This window comes from Bos javanicus, chromosome 15 (genome assembly GCF_032452875.1).
Source record: "Bos javanicus breed banteng chromosome 15, ARS-OSU_banteng_1.0, whole genome shotgun sequence".
Lineage (NCBI taxonomy): Eukaryota > Metazoa > Chordata > Mammalia > Artiodactyla > Bovidae > Bos > Bos javanicus.
Genome location: NC_083882.1, coordinates 5,199,432 through 5,216,111, shown reverse-complemented (window position 1 = coordinate 5,216,111; position 16,680 = coordinate 5,199,432). Strand labels below are relative to the sequence as shown.

General features: G+C 37.0%; 1 protein-coding gene across 2 annotated transcripts in view; it reads left to right on the top strand.

Moving 5' to 3' along the window:
- The window catches only part of DYNC2H1 (dynein cytoplasmic 2 heavy chain 1), a 398,003-nt gene that overhangs the window by 222,948 nt on the left and 158,375 nt on the right, over nt 1-16,680 (top strand). For both annotated transcript variants that reach the window (XM_061440087.1, XM_061440086.1), the window contains 4 exons: nt 5,557-5,717; nt 8,826-8,951; nt 11,452-11,562; nt 16,197-16,352. In XM_061440087.1, the coding sequence (XP_061296071.1) occupies nt 5,557-5,717; nt 8,826-8,951; nt 11,452-11,562; nt 16,197-16,352 (554 nt within the window). The remainder of the gene's footprint in view (nt 1-5,556; nt 5,718-8,825; nt 8,952-11,451; nt 11,563-16,196; nt 16,353-16,680) is intronic.

The window sequence follows — 16,680 nt, the reverse complement described above, 5'->3', positions numbered from 1 at the left end:
GAGCCTGGTGGGCTACAGTCCATAGGGTCACAAAGAGTCAGACACAACTGAAGCCACTGAGCGTGCATGCATGCAAATACTATAGTTTTTACAAGTTGAAGGTTGTGGCAGTCTTGTGTCAAGCAAGTTTTTTGGCACCATTTTTCAAACAACATTTGTTCCACTTGTGTCTCTGTGTTACATTTTAGTAACTCTCACAATATTTCAAGCTTCATTATTCTTTGGTATAGTAATCTGTGGTCAGTGATTTTTTGCTGTTAGTCTTATAATTATTTTTGAGGTGCCAAATAACTCTCACACGAGCCGTTGAACTTAAGTGATAACTGTCGTGTGTTCTGACTGCTCTGATGCCCGGCTCTCTCCTGATTTTCCCCCTCTCCTCTGGCCTCCCTGTTCCCCGAGACAACAAATTTAAATTAGTTCAGTTAATAACACTAAAACGGCCTCAAGGCAAAGGGTCACACGTCTCTCCTTAAGCTTAGTGAGGAAGTCATGTCCAAAGCTGAGACAGGCTGAAAGCTAGGTTTCTTGTGCCAAATGGTTAGCCAAGTTGTGATTACAGAGGAACAGGTCTTGAAGGAAATTAAAAGTGCTCCTCCAACTCACAGACTTGGAGAACGAACTCATGGTTGCCGGAGGAATGGCTAATTAGGGACTTTGGTGTTGCCATGTGCAGATGCTGTGTATAAGATGAGTCACCAGCAGAGACATACTGTACAGCACGTGCAGCTCTGCCCACTGTCACGTGGCAGACTGGATGGTGTAGGGGCTTGGGGGCGAATGATGTGTGTGTGTGTGACTGAGTCCCTTCACTGTTCACTGGAAATTGTCACAGTACAGCTAGTCAGCGATACCCCAATACCAAGGAAGAGGTTTTTAAAAAGTGCTACTCCAGTGGACACGTGGTTGATAAGAAAGTGAGACAGTCTTATTACTGATATGGAAGGAGTTTTAAAGGTCTTTATAGACCAGATCAGCCACAACATTCTCTTAAACTGAAACCTAAACAGGAGAGGGCTTCTCTGGTGGCTCATGAGTCAAGTACCCATCTGCCAGTGCAGGAGACTTGAGTTCAGTCTCTGGGTCGGGAAGGGAATGCAGCCCACTCCAGTATTCCTGTCTGGGAAATCCCAGGGACAGCCTGGCTGACTGTAGTCCGTGGGGTCACAATGAGTCCCACACAACTTGGTGACTAAACAGCAACAATCTGAAGAGACACCCTAACTCTCTTCAATTCCGTGAAGGCCGAGAGAGATGAGGATGATGCAGGAGAACAGTGTGAAGCTAGCAGAGAACGGTTAATGAACTTTAAGTAAAGAGGCTAACCTTAGAACACAAATGTGCAGAGTACAGCAGCAAATGCTGATTTAGAAACTGCAGTAAATTACCTATCTGGATGCAGAGTTCCAAAGAACAGCAAGGAGAGAGAAGAAAGTCTTCCTCAATGATCAGTGCTAAGAAATAGAGGAAGACAACAGAATGAGAAAGACCAGAGATCACTTCAAGAAAATTAGACATACCAAAGGAACTTTTCATGCAAAGATGGGCACAATAAAGGACAAAAACCGTATGGCCCTCACAGAAGCAGAAGATATTAAGGAGAGGTGGCAAGAATAAACACAAGAACTATCCAAAAAAGATCTTGATGACCCAGATAACCACAATGGTCTGATCAGTCACCTAAAGCCAGACATCCTGGTATGCAAAGTCAAGTGGGCCTTAGGAAGCATCACTATGAACAAAGGTAGTGGAGGTGATGGAATTCCAGCTGAGCTATTTCAAATCCTGGAAGATGATGCTGTGAAAGTGCTGCACTCAATATGCCAGCAAATTTGGAAAAGTCCGCAGTGGCCCCAGGACTGGAAAATGTCAGTTTTCATTCCAACCCCAAAGAAAGGCAATGGCAAAGAATGTTCGAACTACCGCACAATTGCACTCATCTCACACGCTAGTAAAGTAATGCTCAAAATTCTCCAAGTCAGGCTTCAACAGTATGTGAACCGAGAACTTCCAGATATTCAAGCTGGATTTAGAAAAGGCACAGGACCCAGAGATCAGATCGCCAACATCCGTTGGTATAGAAAAAGCAAGAGAAATCCAGACATCTACTTTTGCTTTATTGACTACGCTAAAGCCTTTGACTGTGTGGATCACAGCAAACTGTGGAAAATTCTTTAAGAGGTAGGGATACAGACCACTTTACCTACCTCCTGAGAAATCTGTATGCAAGTCAAGAAGCAACAGTTAGAACCGGACATGGAACAATGGACTGATACCAAATTGGTGAAGGAGTACATCAAGGCTGTATACTGTCACTCTGCTTGTTGAACTTATATGCAGAGTACATCATGTGAAATGCTGGGCTGGAAGAAGCACAAGCTGGAATCAAGATTACTGGGAGAAATATCAGTAACCTCACATATGCAGATGACAGCACCCTTATGGCAGAAAGTGAAGAAGAACTGAAGAGACTCTTGAAGAAAGTGAAAGAGGAGAGTGAAAAAGCTGACTTAAAAGTCAGCATTCAAAAGATGGAGATCAGGGCATCTGGTCCTGTGACTTCATGGCAAGTAGATGGAGAAATAATGGAAACAGTGAGGGACCATGTTTTCTTGGGCTCCAAAAAACTGCAGATGGTGACTGCAGCCATGAGATTAAAAAAGACTCTTGCTCCTTGGAAAAAAAGCTATGACCAACCTAGACAGCATATTAAAAAGCAGAGACATTACTTTGCCAACAAAGGTCCATCTAGTCAAAGCTGTGGTTTTTCCAGTAGTCATGTATCAATGTGAGAGTTGGGACTATAAAGAAAGCTGAGCACCGAGGAATTGATGCTTTTGAACTGTGGTGTTGGAGAAGACTCTCGAGAGTCGCTTGGACTGTAAGGAGATCCGACCAGTCCATCCTTAAGGAAATCAGTCCTGAATATTCATTGGAAGGACTGATGCTGAAGCTGAAACTCCAGTACTTTGGCCACCTGATGCAAAGAACTGACTGATTGGAAAAGACCCTGATACTGGGAAAGATTGAAGGCTGGAGGAGAAGGAGACGACAGAGGATGAGATGGTTGAATGGCATCACCGACTGAATGGACGTGAGTTTCAGTAAACTCCAGGAGTTGGTGATGGACACGGAAGCCTGGCAACGCTGTGGTTCATGGGGTTGCAAAGAGTTGGACACGACTGAGCGACTGAACTGAACTGACTGAATTCATTTATTTTGGCTGCGTTGGGTCCTCACTGCTGTGTGAGGGCTTTCTCTAGTTGCAGTGAGTGGGGACCGCTCTTCATCGCGGTGCGTGGTTTTGTTGCGGAGCTCCGGCTCCAGGCCCACGGGCTTCAGTAGTTGTGGTGTATGGGCTTAGTTGCCCTGAGGCATGTGTTATCTTCCCAAACCATGTATTGAACCCCTTTCCCCTGCACTGGCAGGTGGATTCTTATCCACTGTACCATCAAGGAAGTTGCAGAAAGCAACTTGAAATGGATTGAGAGCATCCTAGGATGCTCTCTTCAAGCACTGCTAATTTGTCTTTAAGTAAATTTTCTTTTACTTCACCATTTTTGTAACTTCTGTTATATCACTTATAAAACTACTGTTTTTTAAAATAATTTATTGCTCCCAGGTTTTAAAACTAAAATTAACAGCTAAAATGAAAATTCTTTTGCATATGTCTACATTCATATTCTGAATAATTTTGTAACTTAAGTGTAACTTAAATTTCTGAGTCAAAGGCAGTGTGCGTTTTAAAGACTTTTGATGCATTTTATCATATCATGATACACTTGGTTGGCCTAGAGTGCTAATGAGACTTTATGAATAAGTAAAGGAATATTTGAATAGATAAAAATGCTTATTACATTGCTACAAGTATAAGAATTCTTTTCTATTAGGAAGCATGAGTGTTACCAATTTAAGTTTAGTTAAAAGCAAAATTCATAAAATATACCTCTAGAAGTAATTGACCCATTTTTAGGGTAAATTTCACCTAGTATTAGGAATATTTATGCTTTTGAGAATCCTTTCTTAATATTATTGGTTGCTGTTGTGAAGACTAGAGGGGAGTAGTTCAGGTGTGAAATTTGTTTTTTCAGGATGGTCATCTAGAAATGCCTGTTTTAGCCCATTTTTGTGGCATCAAATTCGTATTTTAAAGTGATCATTACAGAAGTCCTTAAGAATATCTTTTCTTGCTATATTTAGGATTTCTGAGGTGCAATATTATTTATTCCTTTCTATAGTAGAAGGTATAAGGAAGCCTTCCTTTCTCTGTACTCATTCTGTTACATTCTAATCCTGTGTTTTTAAACTCTGTGTCATAGTCTTTTTAGCTCAGTTCAGACATGTATATTTTTTATTTTTATTTAAAGTTGGTCATCTTTAGCTTGGTTTTTACTAAATACAGTAATGGAAACGTTAAAATTTTAGCAGAAATCGTATGTGTATGGGACTTTATATTTTTTGAAGAGCTTCAGAATAGAAAAAAGAACAGATGAATTATCTTGAATACAGTTAGTTAGCAACTGGGTGGTCTTTGGGAAGGCATTCAGTTTCCTTGAGTATGCTTAGTATAGAGTAGATGATGAATAAATGGGATCTGTTTTTATTTTGTATCGTATTTTACCTCCAAATGACCTATGAATTGTTATATCCCTGTTTTACAATTGAGGAAATCAAGGCATAATACATTTTAGTGATTTGCATAGCGTCTCTTAGCTAATGAGCATAAACTGAAATCTATATGTTTCTGTCTCCAGACTAAGCAACTTTTTCTTCCCTCTTAATGCATGGACATAAAAAATATTTTTTTTTATCCTTTATCATGACGGTGATATTGTTTACCAGATCTTGTGGAAATCTGATTCCCCAAATCTGTGGCACAGAGTAGGCACTCAGTTATCATATAAATGAATGAAAACCTGTATGGAAAGATTGTTGGGTTCAGTCTTCTCTTATAGGGAGAGAATTATATATTAACACAATGCTGATTGTGTGCTTCTTCATCTGTTGAATGTGGTAATTAGAGTTCCTACTCCTTAGCATCGTTATTCGGAGAAGGCAATGGCACCCCACTCTAGTACTCTTGCCTGGAAAATCCCATGGATGGAGGAGCTTGGTGGGCTGCTGTCCATGGGGTCTCTAAGGGTCGGACACGACTGAGTGACTTTGCTTTCAACTTTTTACTTTCATGCATTGGAGAAGGAAATGGCAACCCACTCCAGTGTTCTTGCCTGGAGAATCCCAGGGACGGGGGAGCCTGGTGGGCTACTGTCTATGGGGTCGCACAGAGTTGGACATGACTGAATTGACTTAGCAGCAGCAGCAGCGTTGTTATTAGGATTAGATGATATCATAGATATTGAGCATTGAGATAAATGCCTGACACTTTAAGCATTCAGTAAATGTTCTTACTAGTCCGTGAATGATTTTAGAGTAAAAAAACTTTAATATGTATGGGATTGTAGTTCACCTAGTTATTCTGTTTAATGTAATTAGTCTTAATAGACTTCTTGTGGTTCACAGTGCTTTTTTTTTTAATGCATTTAATATATCTTTTAGGACTAAAAGAGCTGTCCCCACCTCCTCTAAATCTCAAACGTTTGTACAAAGAGACGCTAGAAATTGAACCCATCTTGATAATCATTTCCCCGGGTGCTGATCCTTCTCAGGAACTCCAAGAGCTTGCAAATGCTGAGAGAAGTGGGGAGTGTTATCACCAGGTCAGTGCACATTACTCTGCTGTTTCTGTTCCAGCTATTGATCTTCCTGCTGTGTGTGTGTGTGTGTGTGTGTGTGTGTGTCTTTGTGTGTGCTTTCAGTGGATCAGTTGTGTCCTCCTCTTTGGGGCTACAAACCCCATGGACTGTAGCCTGCCAGGCTCCTCTGTCCATGGAATTTTCCAGACAAGAGTACTGGAATACTTGACTGTATTAGTAAAACAGTTTTTTGTTTATATGGTAGGGCAACTAATGTCCCTGAAAACTGTCCACATTCTGATCTCCAGAACCCATGAATTTGTTATTTTACATGGAAGAAAGAACTTTGCAAATATAATTAAGTTAAGCATTTTGAGATGGAGAGGTTATCTGAGATTATTCGGTTGAGCCTAATATAATCATAAAGGTGCTTTTAAGAAGGAGGTAGAAGAGGCAGAATGAAGGTGGAAGAGGCAGATGTGATGAGGCATAGGTCAAAGAGGTGAGGAGATGCTATGCTGCTGGCTTTGAAGACGGTAGAAGGGGCCACAAGCAAAGCAGTGTAGAAGGTAGAAAAGATAACAGGAGTCTCTCCTACAGCCCCTAGAAAGAACAGCCCTGTAGTATCACCTTAGAGCAATAGATTAGTGGGATTCTCAACTCCACAAGTCCGATAAGATAATAAACTTGCTTAATATAATGTCTTTTTGTCCTGAGCTAAATTTCTGAGTTTTAGTTTATTCAGATTAGCACCTTTTTTCAGTTCAGTTTGCATACACATTTTAAAGTGTATTAATTTACCCTCAATTTTTGACATCAAAATATAAATCTTTTTCATTGGGAAGATAATTAATAATGATTAACAAAGCAAACTACTTTAAAAGAAACCAAAAATTGAAAAGAGAGAATGTTATGAGAAATGTTAAGTAGAAAATAGCAAAATAGCAGAGAGTTTGGCTTAGTTGCACTTAGGCGTTGCACTAACGCTAGGGTGTTTCCTTCAATCCTGGTTATAGTGTGTTCATACATCAGGACAGCATTGAGTTGTCAGTGAGATGTCTTGGGGAAAGGGAGCTCTGTTCTACAGGCTGTATCTCTTAGCTCTGAGTTTGGCACTTACACTCATTGTAAGTTTAACTATGTAAATTTCTAGAGTTTTGTGTTGCACAATTTTTTAATACTGTAAAACCTTTAAATACAGATACAGATATTCATAAATCTGTTACTTTAAAAGTTTTGTTCTTATGCTGAATATATATGCTAAGAATAATAATATATTGTTAATGTAAAAAACAATTTTTATTTCAAGAAACTCTGATGTGTCTTACTTTTTTATGTAAGGGGGTTACATAACCCCGGTTTTATGTATGGGGGTTAACCATCTTCCTGACAGTTTCCTGTTGTGCTTTTTAAATGTTTTTTCTTATAGTAAATGTTTTTTCTTCTAAGATTTCATGAACCTTTAAGCTGTTCTCACACAGTTTATGCCTTATAGAAAATTTCGAGTTCCTGTTTTTAGCTACCATTTCAGTTCGGCAAACATTTTTTTTTCTCCCTCTGATTTTCTTGTACATGCCTTCCGTTTGGGGATTTTTGTATTTTAATAATGGCAAACTAATATGTGCCTCTAAATATTTCAACCAGTGTTTGTTTTATCCCTTCTATTTGCTTAGTTCTGGGTTAGATCTTGAAAATTAAAAAGAAATATATATTAGTATTTATTACATGGTTTGTTACCTGCTTAAGACACATGGTTCCCACTAAGACTTTATAGTCTAATTGAGAAACAAAATCAATACTTAAGAAAGTCATCTAAGAAACAATGAAAGGCTGTCTTGTATTCTTTATGAAAAGAGAAATCACTGTGATTTGAAGTAATCTGTAACAATTCTCTTCAAAGTGTTTTGACCACGTACTCAATAAAATATTTGAGCTAGGGCTCTCAATACAGGTATATATGTCATATATACAAAGACAGACACAGCTGTACTGATACATAAATATTACATAAATTATCCGTAAAAAAACATATCAAGGAGTTTAAACGTGTAACCATTTAGATTCTTGACTAAAACTTTTTATAGAATCTTAGACTTAGTGCTAGTCGCTCAGTCATGTCCACCTCTGTGACCCCTTGCGCTGGAGCAGCCAGGACCCTCTGTCCATGGATTTTCCAGGCAAGGATGCTGGCGTGGGTTGCCCTTTCCTCCTCCAGGGGCCTTCCCGACCCAGGGATGAACCCGGGCCTCGTGCACTGCAGACAGGTTCTTTACTGCCTGAGCCGCCAGGTGGTCACCTGACCATTCAGATACAGACGTCTTACACACTGAAGCCATTTTCTGGGGTCTTTGGCTTCTGCTTGGAAGTTTCTGTTTTATAACGTGACCTGTCATACTGCGTCAGTATACTATGTGCAGATAGATGATAGGGATCAGAAGTGCTGGAGTGGAAGTCCAGTGAGATCAGGTTCGCCTTTCCCCTTCCTCTCCCCTCTCCTCTTTTTCTCCCCACTCCCTCTCATGTTCTCTCTCTCCCCCCTCTTTTTGCCTCCTCTCTCTAAAAATGAATAGAAAAACAGAGGGTTAAGTGTAGAGTCTTGAGACCCAACAACATATTAGGATTTTCTAGATGATGAAGGGCTTGGAAAATTACACAGTTCAATAGACCAAGTAGCTTGAGAGCCAAATATATGCAACGTTAGAGAAAGTTTTTTTAAAAGAGAAAATAAATTCAAAGAAGTGGTATTGTTAATGTTTAATCCCTCAAGCGGTTCAAGAACAGTCATAAAAAATTATTTATTTTTAAAGGCCCATGTTTCAGAGAAAGAAGTGCAGGAAATAGTGAGATGAGGAACAAAAACACTGTTGAATAATTCTTTATTCTGTAACTTGAAAACTTGTAATGATAATATCTCTACTAAACAGAAGAATATTATAAATCTGCCATTGATGTAAGGACAAAAGCAAGACAATTGTAAACAGCAAGAGTCCGATATTTCTTAGTAAAAATTTAAAAGCCTTATTACAGTACTTGAATTAGTTCAGTAGGTATGGCAGGATAATTGAAAGTCTTATGTGACAACATGTTATCAGAATTTTTTTTTTATTTTTTTAATTTGTTTTTGTTTTGCAGATTGCCATGGGTCAAGGTCAAGCTGATTTAGCGGTTCAAATGCTGAAAGAATGTGCCCGCAGTGGAGACTGGCTCTGTTTGAAGAACTTACATCTTGTGGTATCTTGGCTGCCAGTTCTGGAAAAGGTAGATTCAGATCAATGTGGCACAGATAATATCTCACATACTAAATTCAGTAGTCTCCAAGGAACAACAGGATTAAGATATGTTGTGCATTATTTATGATGTTTTTGAAGAATTAGTATTTGATGGGGAATCATTTAAAATCTATATTTTCTTTAATATATGTACATTTGTACAAACCAAAATGGATTTTTTAGTAAGAAATCTATAAAAGTCTCCTTTTTAAAAGGCATTTAGGGAGAGTCAAAAAATTAATCAGGACTGAAGGGGGGCTTAGAGAAATCTTTCAGATGAAAATTAGGGAAATGCTTTAAAGAACTGTAGAAGACTGTTTTTAATATTAAATTCTCTTTATGCTTTTGTTTTGTTGTGTCTGTATAGGGAGAAAAGATATAGAAGAGTAAGAGGGAACTGCAGAACTTCCTTGCTGCTGAGGAAGCTGGGGTGTAAACTGAAGCAGTTTGCATTTTATTTAACTAAATATTTATTTAATATTATTTTTTGATATTAATTTTTAATATTTATGTAACTAAATAAACATTTTATTTAGCTAAGCAGTTCATTTTATTTAACTAAAATGGCCCCAGCATGAAAATAACCTTAAGACAGAACAAATTGATGGATCGCTTTTAAATGTAAACCTGGAATTAAGTCTAGGACTTTTTAAAGAAAGATGAATATGGTCTTGGGTAGTTAGAGATGACTCCTAAGACAAGATGTTTCTTGATGGCCATATGGGATTTAGCTGAATGTAGGGGGAGAAAGTTTGTGGTTGATTCTAGCAGCACAAGTAGAAACATAACAGCAAGAGTGTGGCTTCCTAGTACAAAGAATGGAGATGTCCTTAACTGTACTGAAAGGCCAAGCAGAGTGCTGTGGGCCAATAGAGTTAGATGGCTAGGAAGGGGCGAGGTTATGGAATACCCTGGAAATACGGCACAAGTGTTTAGAATTTTTGTCCTAGAACACAGAATCAAAGGAGCTTGTTAGCAGGGGAGTTAATAATTAATTAATTGATCAATTAATCTGGCAGGAGAAGTAGAGCCAAACAGAACAGAGTGGGAGGCTGTAGCCTAGTTATAATGTTGAAAATTTGTATAATGTGTTGAAAATAAATGGGCAACTATATAAAATAGGTAGTTAAAAGCTACCTAAATTATGTAAAATGTGTATTTCGATAAAATAGGTAGTTAAATAGGTAGATTAAATAAATCTTTGATGAATGAGTTAATGATTGAGTGAATGAAGTGATAGACCGTGATGACTCATTATTTATAGTCAAAGGAAGGTATATATAAATATTCAAGTAATTCCTACAGGTTTCTGTAACACTAATGTATAAAATACAGAATTCATGTGTGATGAATGATATATGTTTTAAAAGATATAAGGAAGACTTGTGAATACTTGAATCCTGCTTTCTGTTCCAAATAATAGCTTGATAGCTATTAATCTATGTAAAATACAATTGCAGTTGTAATTTTGGAAGCAAATCTTAATTGGAACTTTTTTTATTCTGCAGACAAGTAAAAAAACTGGAGTATAGTTGATTTACAATGTGGTGCTAATTTATTTTTAAAACTTTATTTTTAATTGAAGGATAATTGCTTTACAGTATTGCATTGGTTTTTATCCACATGTGCTAATTTCTGCTGTACAGCAGAGTGAGTCAGTTGTACATGCATACATTCCATTATGGTTTATCCCGGGAGATTAGATACAGTTCCCTGTGCTATATGGTAGGCCCTTGTTATTTATCCATTCTAAATACAGTAGTTTGCATCCACTGGCCCCAAAGTCCCCATCCGTCTCTCTCTTTCTCCCTTCCCCCTTGGCAACCACAGGTCTGATTCTTTGTCTGTGAGTTTGTTTCTGGTTTTGTTTTGTTTTTCATTTATTTTTAATTGGAGAGTAATTGTTCTACAATATTGTTGTTGGCTTCTGCCATACAACAACATGAATCAGGCACAAGTCCACATAAGTCCCCTCCCCCTGAACCTCTCCCCACACCTGTGACCTGTCCCACCCCTCTTGATTGTTACAGAGCACTAGATTGAGCTCCCTGTGTATGCAGCAGCTTCCCACTAGCCAGCTGTTTTACATGTGGTAGGAGGAGCCTGGTGGGCTGCAGTCCATGGGGTCGCTAGGAGTCAGACACGACTGAGCGACTTCTCTTTGACTTTTCACTTTCATGCATTGGAGAAGGAAATGGCAACCCACTCCAGTGTTCTTGCCTGGAGAATCCCAGGGACAGCGGAGCCTGGTGGGCTTCCGTCTATGGGGTCACACAGAGTCGGACACGACTGAAGTGACTTAACAGCAGCAGCGGCAGTAACAGACAAGATAAAAATTTAAAGGGAATATACTCAGAACATTAAGAAACATATCAGAATGTCACAGAAAGATTTAGTTAAGATACTTACTTATTAATAGTATATTTATTTATAAAATGGAAATTTTGTGTGTATTTAAGTAGAATTTTATTCTTGTTTTTTAAAACAAGGAATTGAATACTCTTCAACCTAAAGATACCTTTCGTCTTTGGCTCACTGCGGAAGTTCATCCCAGCTTTACTCCAATTTTATTACAGTCCAGTTTGAAGATAACATACGAGGTATGAAGATTTAAAATGAGTCACTAGTTGTGTAAGTGCAGTAACCTTTGCAAGTCTTCTGAAGTCCTATAGACAACTGTCTACTATACAAAACATTCAAAAACTTCTGATACAACATTTATAACAATGCTTTTACATCTTTCTTTTAAATATTATTTAATGTTGTGTTTTTTGTTGTAGTAAAAGACATAATATAAAGTTTATTGTCTTAACCGTTTACAAGTGTACAGTTCAGTAGTGTTAACCATATGTACCTTGTCTCTAGAATTTTTTCATCTCACAAAACTGACCCTGTATCTCCTGAAGAGCAACTCCCTGTTTGCTCCTGCTCCACCCTCGCAGCCACCAACCGTTCTGTTTCTGTTTCTATGAGTTTGACTACTTTAGATAACTCACGTAGGTGGAACCATGCAGTATTTATCTTGTAACTGGCTTATTTTACTTGGCGTAGTGTCTTCAAGATTCATCCACGTTGTAGCATATGACAGGCTTTCCTTCTCATTTAAGGCTGAATAATATCCCGTTGTATGTGTGTACTACATTTTCTTAGCCATTCATCCACAAACATTTAGATACCCACAAGTGGGGTTTCTGGATCATATGGTAACCCTGTTTTTAATTTTTTGAGGGACATCCATACTGTTTCCTTGTGGTGTGCCATTTAACATTCCCACCAAGAGCACGTAATTTCTCTGCATCCTTACCAACATTTGTTATTTGCTGTTTTTATGTTTTTATTGGGGCCATCCTAATATTGTGAGGTAATAACTCACTATGGTTTTGATTTATATTTCTATGCAATTTAATGCTATTGAACATCTTTGTATATGCTTGTTAGCTATTTGTATATCTGCTTTGGAGAAATGTCTAGTCAATTCTTTGCCCGTCTTTAATTGGTTTTTTTTTTATTGTTGTTTTACGAGTTTCTTAGGTTTTCTGCATATTAAACCCTTATCGCTTATACAGCTTAAAAATATTTTCTTTCATTCCATAGGGCTTCCTTTTGATTGTGTTATTTTCTTTGCTGCATAGATATTTTTAAGTTTGATATAGTCCCATTTGTCTGTTTTTGCTTTTGTTACCTGTGCTTTTCATGGCACATCCCAGAAAAAGTCATTGCCAAATCCAGTGTTATGAAGCCTTTTCTCTATGTTTTCTTGTAGAAATTTTAGGTTTAGGTCTTAGGTTTAGGTCTTAAATCTATTTTGAGTTAATTTTTGTATTTGATGTAAAGGGTCCAACTTCATTCTTTTGTACTTGGATATCTATTTTTCATATCATTTGCTTTTTGAAAAATATATGTTGGATTTTCATTCTTTGTCTCCTTCTGTTTTTTCTTGCTTCCTTCCTTCCATCCATCCATCCTTCTAACATGTTTTGACAGATTCCCCCCAAACATGATATATCCAAAATTATATGTGTTAGTAATGGTATGATGTAACTGGTAAAAATCATAAATAAAATAATAAACTGAATTAAAACTTAAAAAAAACTGGTTTGAAACGTTCTACTTGCATCTTCTCTCAATTTGTAGAATATAATCTCTTTTCAAGTGAAAATGTCTTGTTAGTATTTATAACTACTTGCTATTTTATATCACTACTTCTGTTTTTCACCTGAAGGCATTCAGTCTCATGTAGGGAGGAAAAAGGCTAAGAATCCAGAGAATGCAAAAATGATTTCATACTTGAAAATATGTTAATTGAATGAATGTCAATTATAATGTCTGATAAGAAACAATGATTTCTACTGAACTATATTGAAGAACTGTATTGTGCAAGCCATAAAGGCAAGGGCTATGTTTTTCTTGCCTTTTTTTTTTTTTTAAAACTTATATAACACCTGTCATGTAGGAAGAATGCAGTAATATTTCAGTAAATGAAGAGTTAATGTATCAGGTCTTCCCAGATGGCGCTAGTGGTAAAGAACCTGCCTGCCAATGCAGGAGACTCGAGTCATGGGTTCAACCCCTGGGTCAGGAAGATTTCCTGGAGGAGGGCATGGCAATCCATATCAATATTCTTGCCTGGAGAATCCCATGGACAGAGGAGCCTGGCAGGCTACAGTCCATAGGGTCAAACAGAGATGGACATGAGTGAAGCTGCTTAGCATGCATGCATGCAGTATATCAGAGGTCCCTTTTAACTTACTGTACAGCCTCTTTCAGTATCCTTTTTTATTTTATGAAGATTTTCAGTTTCATTTAAATTATTGGTGAATTTTTTTTGTATTTCTTAAATCAGTATAAAAGATTTTAATTATTCACAGAAATAGTATAGTTCACTGTGTTCAAAATTATTACTGTATATGTGCATATATGTGTACACATATATTATTGTATTTAAAAATTGCTAAATATTCATTTTATTATCTTTAATCTTTTTGATGAGTTGTTTTAAAATTTATTACAAATAATCAATGTCATACTTACTGATTTACTTTTTCTTGTTATTTTCTAATCACTGAATTTCCTGCTTTTTTTTCCTTATATCTTCCTTAGATTTGTATTGGCTTCTGTTATTTCTAATTTCTTATGTGGAATGCTTAATTTATTTATATTAACTTGAAATAATTTCAGTTATTTTAAGCCTGTGAATTTTCAGTTGAGTATATATTTTAATTTATCTTATAATTTGCCATACTGGTGTTTTGTTTAGTTGCTCAGTCATGTCCGACTCTTTGTGACCCTATGGACTTAACTTTGCCCTATGGAGCCCACCAGGCTCCTCTGTCCATGGAATTCTCCAAGCAAGAATACTGGAGTGGGTTGCCATTTACATTTTGTCATTTTTCTGATAGTTTTATTTGTGTATGATTTTCTCTGAAATTGTATATGGTTTATTCATTTTGCATAATCTTTAGTATAGGGCTTTAAAAACCGTAAGTGATTGTTCAGTTCCCTTAGTGCTCAGGAAATATGGTCTATTCTATGAGAATTTTTAGAAACTGTTTCATAAACAAAACATTTTCATTTTAAAAGGGTACATTTGAAAATGTACTTAGTAAAAATACTTGGGTATTTTTTTCTTTTAATTTAAAGTTTTTATTTAAGAAAAAGTGCAACGAAAATTTACTTTTAAAACAAGCTAATTTTTGAAATGGGTTTATTTTGTTCTTTTTCCAAGAATTCATAATTTTTCTTCTTTCATTTTTATAATTTAACAATATAGTATAAATGGATTCTGGACATGTGGACAAGTGTTTTTTGAGTAGTATTTGTCTAATGTACAATTTCAGTTCCTGGGTTTCAGTTTGTGTTATAAACCTAGCAAGGTCAGGTAATAAGCACTTAGTAAAGTGGACTAATATTCAAGGAAGATTAGTTGATATTGTAAAGAGTAATTTGAAATCCTCCTGGAATTTTAAATAGTACTGGAGAGAAAGAACTGACATATTGAACTATAAAACTCCTGCCTTTTAATAATCAGTATCATATTTGTAATGTAAATGAATGTTTCAGTAAAATACTTTAGTAGTCATATAAAACTTATTTGGTTATTTTGAATATTGCTGGTTATGTCAGTCAGTTCAGTTGCTCAGTCATGTCTGACTTTGCGACCCCATGGACTGCAGCATGCCAGGCTTCCCTGTCCATCACCAACTCCAGGAGCTTGCACAGACTCATGTCCATCAAGTTGATGATGCCATCCAACCATCTCTTTTCCAGTGAGTTAGCACTTCGGATCAGGTGGCCAAAGTATTGGAATTCCAGCTTCAGCATCAGTCTTTCCAATGAATAGTCAGGACTGTTTCCTTTAGGATGGACTGGTTAGATCTCCTTGCAGTCCAAGGGACTCTCAAGAGTCTTCTTCAACAGCACAGTTCAAAAGCATTAATTCTTTGGTGCTCAGTTTTCTTTTATGGCCCAACTCTCTCATCCATACATGACCACTGGAAAAACCATAGCTTTGTTTTTTTTTTTTCAATAAGAACCATAGACAGACCTTTGTTGGCAAAGAAATGCCTCTGCTTTTTAATATGCTGTCTAGACTGGTCATAGCTTTTCTTCCAAGGAGCAAGCATCTTTTAATTTCATGGCTGCAGTCACCATCTGCAGTGATTTTGGAGCCCAAGAAAATAAAGTCTGTCATGGTTTCCATTGTTTCCCCATCTATTTGCCACAAAGTGATGGGACCAGATGCCATGATCTTAGTTTTTTGAATGTTGAGTTTTAAGCCAGCTTTTTCTCTCTCCTCTTTCACTTTCATCAAGAGGCTCTTTAGTTCCTCTTCACTTTCTGCCATAAGGGTGGTGTCATCCACATATCTGAGGTTGTTGATGTTTCTCCTATCAATCTTGATTCCACTTGTGCTTCATCCAGCCTGGCATTTTGCATGATGTACTCTGCATATAAATTAAATAAGCAGAGTGACAGTATTTGGAACCAATTTGGTTATGTAGGTTTTTTTAATTTAAAAATTATGTGGGAATTTTGAGATGGGCTATTAGGTGTAAGGATTTTAAAACTTGTATTTATACATTTTGAAGTTAACATTAAAATAGTTATTAAATTAAAATAGTTTATTAATCTTGGTAATGATGAAAAATTTCTTCATTAAAATATGTTTTTAAATATGTTAAATACTGATTTATTTGTAAGGTTTTAAACAATAAATTCATTATTTTTTCTCTAGTCACCTCCCGGTTTAAAGAAGAATTTAATGCGTACTTATGAATCTTGGACTCCTGAGCAAATTAGCAAAAAAGATAATGTACATCGAGCTCATGCTCTCTTCAGTTTTGCATGGTTTCATGCTGCATGCCAAGAAAGAAGAAATTACATTCCACAGGTAAGTAGGAACATGTCTTGGATATATTCTACGGTGAACGTTTTTTATTAGAATATTTTTACAATTTAGTATAAGTAGCTAAATATTATGTCTTAATTTGATTCATGATTTGTGAAGTGTTAATCACCTGGTCATGTCTGACTGTTTGTGACCATATGTACTGCAGCCTGCCAGGCTCCCCTGTCCATGGAATTCTCCAGGCAACAATACTGGAGTGGGTAGCCATTCTGTTCTCTAGGGGATCTTCCTGACCCAGGAATTGAACCTGGGACTGCAGGCAGATTGTTTACCATCTGAGCCACCAGGGAGGCCCCATGGTTTATAAATG